This window comes from Glycine soja, chromosome 7 (genome assembly GCF_004193775.1).
Source record: "Glycine soja cultivar W05 chromosome 7, ASM419377v2, whole genome shotgun sequence".
Classification (NCBI taxonomy): domain Eukaryota; kingdom Viridiplantae; phylum Streptophyta; class Magnoliopsida; order Fabales; family Fabaceae; genus Glycine; species Glycine soja.
The window spans coordinates 44115553-44122652 of NC_041008.1; the positions used below are offsets into that span (position 1 = coordinate 44115553).

At 32.8% G+C, this 7100-nt stretch overlaps 1 protein-coding gene across 1 annotated transcript; it reads right to left on the reverse strand.

Moving 5' to 3' along the window:
- Nucleotides 1–1252: 1252 nt before the first annotated feature.
- On the reverse strand, nt 1253–4758 carry LOC114419949 (GPN-loop GTPase QQT2-like). Its single transcript, XM_028385772.1, has 6 exons — nt 4470–4758; nt 4081–4210; nt 3748–3974; nt 3093–3383; nt 1979–2184; nt 1253–1854 (listed from the first exon to the last, which is right to left on the reverse strand). The coding sequence occupies exons 1-6, from the start codon at nt 4545–4547 to the stop codon at nt 1569–1571; spliced, it is 1218 nt and encodes a 405-aa protein (XP_028241573.1). The 5' UTR covers nt 4548–4758; the 3' UTR covers nt 1253–1568.
- Nucleotides 4759–7100: the final 2342 nt, after the last annotated feature.

A 7100-nucleotide genomic window follows, 5' to 3' on the forward strand; every position in this document is an offset into this window, starting at 1 on the left:
GTATGATTCGTACTATATAGTAGTATTAAAGCAAAATATTAAATGTATATTATTTTAATAATGTACTTTATATTTTAATAAAGTTTAGAAACTAATTTGAATGCTATAATACGAGTTGTTTCAGCTTTTGGAAATTGGTATTGAGCCGAACGTTAAGCGGCGATAATTTATTCCTCCCCCTCCCAAACAAAAACACGTGAAGCGGTGAGTTTAGGGATTGCATGACATATTATATATTGATATTGGATCTAAAGGCTAATTAGAGTCACTATTCTGTAATTTATAATCTATAGTAATACTATATTTAAATTGTCCAAAAGCACATTTTGTGTCAATTTTTTCTATCCTTGCATTCTACTTTTTTTATTTTTTTCACTTGTACATTGAACGTGAGTAGTGACGGGTGGACTGTTCTAGTTGTAACCATGTCAAATAATTACACATCCCATCATCGAAAGAACTAAAAATGAAAGTCGAGTTCCGGGAACAAATTTTACAAATAAATAAAAAAGAACGGTAATGATTTCTAAAAATGGAAAAGGAAACAAAAATGATAATATGAAAATGCAAAATTTCTACTGTTTATTTTAAAAGAAAAGAGAAAGAATTGTGGCAACCACAAAAGACGAAGGAAAGAAAATTGTTCTTTTCAATTTGTTTTACTTTTTCTAACATTTTTATAGCATAATGAACAGTTTTATATTAAAAAACAATAGAGTAAAAAAGTTAGGCTAAATTTAATTTTTTTAGTTAGAATAAAAAATTATACAAATTAGTCATTTTATTAGTGTTTCTTGTACTTGTTCAAACGATCGAAAAAATAATTTCCACTTCTTTCCGTTCTTATTTTTATCCTTTCAAATAATACTTTCCAACTCTTTTTTAATTCGCTTTCCAACTCTTTTCCTTTTATTTCTACCTCCTTTGTTTCTTTTTCCTCTAATTTCTTTTTTCTCTATAATTCATGTCTCACAGGGAGAGACTGCACATTCTACAGTAATATTTGCCTTCAAAGAGAATAACTGTAAAGTACATTTCAAGTTTTCAACAGTCTGGAAGACTCAGTTTAGAGAAACTCGATGTTTGGTCAAAATCTAAAATATCATTATCGTGACAAATGGAGTACCGACAGAGAGAATAGAAATACAGAATAACACAACTACACATACAAAGCAGTTATAAGGTTATGGAGTTATGTTCCAAACAAAATTTTCTAGTTATATTGTCAAAAAGGGAATTTTGGTCAGGTCTGTTGGATATGGAAATGCCTCTCAGAATCCCTTGTCACACGAGAAAAAATCACTACAGATTTCTGGCAAAGCAGATGTTCAAGTCATTTATAAGTCCAAAAAACAAGTTGCATCAAAATCAAGCACAGCTATCTCTGCAAGTAGTGCAAAAATATAAACGAAAAGAACCTAGAGCAAAAAGTGCTGACAGTATATATGAAATAAACTAGTTGATTAATTAGTAGTCAAACTTTCAAGGTTGTATACATTTACCAAATGAAGGTCAAGGCGCTATACAAAGATCTAGCTCTGATGCAGTCCAACTGGTGAGGAATCACATCAGAAGCCAAACCTATCAATCTCCTCGTCTTCGTCCTCATCTATAGCATCCTCCTCTTCAGTATATATCCCCAAATCATCATCATCATCCATTTCCTCGTCCTCACCTTCCTCATCCTCTTCATCCATCATGCTTTTACTTGCTTCTTTGTTCTTCAAACCAGTGCTCAAGACTACAGTTTCTCCCCCAGATTTCTCCATGTCCCTCCTCAGTTTATCCATGCTCTCCCTCCTGCGGTCTTCCTCCAAACGTTGCTTCTCTTCACGTCTTTTATCAAGATCAGCCCTAGATAGTCCACGATACAATGAAGTTATTTGGTTAGTCATTTCAAACACCCTGCTATACATGCTAAATCAATAATAATGTAATAGTGAAGCTAACAAATAAATCTGTCAAGCTCAGACAATACTTATATGTCTCCATGTATTCCTCAGCACTGGTTTCGACAGCATTAAAGAAGGCTTCCATTCCTACACCAGAAACTGCAGAAACTCCAACTGATTTTAAATTGTTGTAGAATTCATCTAGCACAAGAGAAAGGCTCTGAGTTAAAGTTGATGTGTACGACTGATCTGAACTTGCTGCTGTTTGGAACGCCTCAAAATCCTCCATCCACTAAATACACAATAAATTTCACAAAAGAAAAAAATGAATCAAAATAAATTTGGTGCAATCTATAAAAACAAGACAGATCATGTAAGTTTGATAGGCCAGGAAAAGACTAGATAAAAATGAAGCAAAGTAGGCCACAAATACAGTAGCCTTGAGGCCAATTATATTTTTTGTGGGCAGAAACAAAGTGATTCAGCTTAAATAAGAAAAGGAAGGAGCCCATCCATAAACATATAATATCAAAAGGTCCAATCCCTCTATAGTCTATACAATAAACTCTCCAACATGAAAGGGGAAATTAATAATTATCTCCATCAATATTGTTTTCCATTTCACTCCAATCTCAAAATTTAAATTACTTCTTGGCCTTAACTTCAATTTCTCCAATTGAAAGCAATGTCAAGCTCCGCTATAAGCCCTTTTGATTGGTGTTTATACATGCAATGGTTGTTCTAGACATGCAATAGAAGGGAGATACAAATAAATATGCCAAAGTGATAAATCTTTCAAAAGAGAATAATTATATCCAACTCCCACTTTATAGGACAATGACTCCATCAACTTGAATGTTATCTTTTCTGGTCCTGAAAAATCTTATATTGTGAAGCCAAACAAACTCATAGATACAGCCCACATGTCATTATGTCCTACTCTTGGAGTTTAAAGTTTAAACATAAGATCCAGTTCTAAAACAACCAATGATTACAATCAAAATAGGTTAATATAATTTGAAGTAATATGATAATCTATTCTGCAAATAGATTTTACAAGTTAACCGCAACCTGATGTTAGTGAGTGAGTCGATCAAAACTTCCTATTATTAACAAAAAAAGAATGAAGTAACTAATCTAACCAACACATCATTTTCAATAAAACTAAACACAAGAAAATTCATTATGGATAAACAATACCTCCAAAGCAAATTGATGTGCTGCTACATCAACCTTGTTGAATGTCAAGATGAGAGGTAACCTTGTCTTATAGAGGATACTACAAGCATACAACATGTTGCTCATGAAAGTGGTGGGATCTTCTGAACGGGGTGTATCAACTACATAGGCAACTACAGTGGGAAATGTGGATGCAAAAGCTTCTGTAATGATAGCACCAGAAGCAGACCAGGTAAATATTTCAATCTGACCAGGGGTATCCACAAGAACATAGTCAAGTTGATCTGCCCGTTTCTCAATCACAGAAATTACCTGAAAATGAGGACCATAAACATTAAAAAATGCAGTGCAGTAAGACTAAAAACAAATGAGGACACAAATGAGCCACTAATCATGTACACAATACAATCTCAATTGTATCAACAAGAGCTTAATTAGGAAAAGTAAAACCAAAACATAAGATCAAAGAAGCTCAAGGAAAGCTCCCCGCCTCAATAATTAACAGTGAAGTAGGGATCGTGTATTACCACTATTATTAGCAATCTTATTTGAATCACAAAATTAGTGATACAAATAAGGTCACCCGTTGAGAGCACTATGTCCTTGTGCGTAAAACTTGATTTGACAAGAATGTCACAACTTGCAATAGTTTTAGAGATTAACAAGCCAACTTTACCTCATCAAACTTAGTGGCAAACAAGTTCAGGGAAGTCAAAATTCCACCATTAGGGCCAAGGTTAAACTGCTTCATGACTTCTTTGTATTTAACAGTGTCTCTCACATCAATGTTAGCAGCATATGGGAGTGTCATGACGGCGGGGTCGAGATTCATCACATAACCCCGAATGTCTTTCAAATGTGTATGGCAAACCAACCTATGCATGAGTGTTGTTTTCCCACTCCCTATATACACAGATGAGATTTATTTTGAGTCTTTGTTCATAGAGCATAGTATAAAAAAGAAAAACAATTCCAACACTTGGCATATCAAATATAAATGTAAAATCACCTGCCATTCCCACAACTAAAATGATGACTGGTTTTCTTCTGATGTTAGATGATCCACTTCCAGACGAAGATCCCTCAATATGCAACTTGTTCATATTCTCAGTGAGTTCCTCCTTTTCTTTGTCTTTTGCCTTCAAAGTCGAACCAAAGAATGAGCATAAAAAATCTCATCAAATTAAATAAACATCGTTTGGGTTATTCCATTGTAGAAAAACAATTTAACTATCCTAGGAGCCTAGTATGACCTAGTCGCGTGAAGTCAACAACGCATCTAACTGTGAACTGATACTTTCCCGTTAAATAGTGGAATCAATTTTCATTTTTTTTTACTATATTTCGTTTCCTAAGAGAGAACATAGAAAAAGTGGAAAGAGAGAAGCGTGTTAGTACTTGAGCACCGGAATCCGAATCCATTTGCGTGGGTGTGTTGTCGAGTTTGGCATCTCCGGAACCGTTACCGGCGTCCATTTCCGATTGAAGAGGTTCTCTTCTTCTCTGCTACGACGATGTGGACAGAAATGAGACGACGATGTTCTGTTCTGGTGAGGGCAGAGGCGAAAGGGATGTTGGGGTTTTGCTTCTCTTCAATTTTCTTGCGCAATGAAAATGAGGGTTTATGAACGCAGCGAGCCGCTACGGAAAACGGCACAGCGTTTCGCTTGCTTTTATTTTGCCCTGATGAAGTTGTTTTCTTAACGTGATTTTGGTATGGATATGTATATTAGAAAATTGATTTTCTCATTTAATAATGTTTGAAAAATAGTTATCAAAATTAATTTTGCTTGTATAATTACTAAATGGTATTGGTTGTTTGTTGATGTATTTTGTATTTGGGTTAAGTATATTGATATTGATATATAGATTATTAATCAAATGCACATTCTTAATAAAAACTTGCAAACTAAAATTAGTACAGCCATCCATATAAATCAATACAAAAATTAAATATCTCAAGTGACCCATTCATTATGGAATTAGTTAGACACCAAATTATTTTATAAACAACAATAAAGCATGGTTGTCAAACTCTCCCAAGATGACTATTGAGTAAATTTTATGAGTTGACTATTGATTAAATTATTTTTTAGTAAAATCTGGGTAGACTCTATAAATTCGGTAAACTCTCGATTTTACCACCAAATTAACGAGTCGGCAAGTTAAAAAATTAGACTAAAATGTAAATCATTTTAGATTGTTTTTTGTCTGTTTAGTGTTCAACATACATTTATTTAGTGTGTTGCTCTCAAATACAAAAATTCTCACCTTTAATAACATCAAATCCTTGTTCTCTAATAACATCAAATCCGCGATGAGAATGATCAACCACTACTATAACATTTTCAAGTTATTATCTAGTAATGATGCATTACTAGACTTGGTTATTTAAGTATTGTGAAATTTATGATTTACTATTTTGCCTTATTATATTGTTAAAATATTTAATTGGTATGTTATTTATAGATAATTTGTTATTATTTTTATATGAAATTGACTCTTACGTCTACAAGTTGAGTCCACGAGTTGAATCTATGAAAATCTCACGAGTCTATATAAACTCTTGAGTTTGATAACCTTGAACCAGAGTATAGGAAATAATAACCCTCCTAACTAACAACTGCACCAAATAGTGTTTTTTTAGGGAAATATCACCTGTTCACCATTCACCAAATTAAAAAAAAACAAAATTGTAAATTTAATCTCCTAATTTGTTTCAGAATTTCATTTTGATCCACCATTCACCAAATTTAAAAAAAAAAAACACAATTGTAAATTTAATCTCCTAATTTGTTTCAGAATTTCATTTTGATATTCCTATAATTTAATTCATGAATTTAAAGATGGACTATTAATTGTTTACCTTGATCGTCACATGTCGCGTTTTTATTAAACGTTGATCGTCAAATGTCACGATTTTATTAGAGGATGACGTTAATCAAATTCATAAAATTAACGTCCAATAAAAACACGACAGTCAATACCCAATTTCAAAGTTTGGAGACTGAAATAACGAATTAAAAAAAACCAAAGGAATAAATATGTGAATTAAATTATAGGGAACTAAAATCGAATGATACAATCAAAATCTTCTATGATACCATTAATCTAAAAAGTTTAAATTCTCATTCAAGTGAAGGTATTTATAGGAGTGAAATGTTTGTGTCATGATAATAGATGAAATAAACACTAATTTAAGAAGCATAAAAAGCATCTAAGATCTGCTTTTTAAAATAAGCAAAAAAACTGATTTATTTAAACAGTTTAGACAAACACACTAAAAAATATAAAATTGCTTATTTTATTAAAATTAACCTTATTTTAACAAATATAAATTTAAACAAACTTACCCAATATTTACCTAAAAAGGGCAGTGCATGGGTTCAAACACGGTGACAGAGTTGAAAGAACAAGATAAAGACAAATGTACGCCAAACAAGAGAGAGGAAAATAAAATAGTTCTCCATTTCAATAAAAAGAACATAATCACTCAGTCACACGTATTGTCAATGTTTATCCTGGGAATCACTGATTTTCAATATTCTTCGAAGTCTCAACTCTGCAAAGTAAAATGTCCAAAAATTATTGCATTAATATTCTACATAACTAGAATACAAGCACTTAGCAGCTAACATGTAGACAAGAATGTAAACAAGAACATTTGCACTACATGCTAGCTGTCAAATACACTAGTTAATATTTCACACTAGATCCTGAAACAATGAATGAAACCAAGAAGAAAATAAGAAACACAAGACTAGAACAAAAAAAGGCATCAAATGTCTGTGTAGTGCATTGACTGCATTGACTGCATTCAGCCTTGAAAGGGAGCGACTCCAACTAGGAACAGCACATGACAAATTCTGAAGCCTGGAGAGGTTAGAACATGCAAACATAATTCCATTCGGTGTTGAAAGAGTTTCAAGTTGGAAGTTCCGGAGATCATAATCAATAGGAAAATAACACTGAATCAAAGAAAAAGAGGCAGTGATTTGTATATGGAGCAACCCGGCCCAAGTCTCAAAT

Excerpts from the sequence above, each read along its gene's own strand:
- LOC114419949 (XM_028385772.1), bottom strand. The coding sequence starts at position 4,547 with ATGGACGCCGGTAACGGTTCCGGAGATGCCAAACTCGACAACACACCC. Across the intron at positions 4,211-4,469 it reads ATTCGGATTCCGGTGCTCAA|GCAAAAGACAAAGAAAAGGA; the intron begins GTACTAACACGC and ends TCGACTTTGAAG. Across the intron at positions 2,185-3,092 it reads CACATCAATTTGCTTTGGAG|TGGATGGAGGATTTTGAGGC; the intron begins GTATTGTTTATC and ends TTGTGTATTTAG.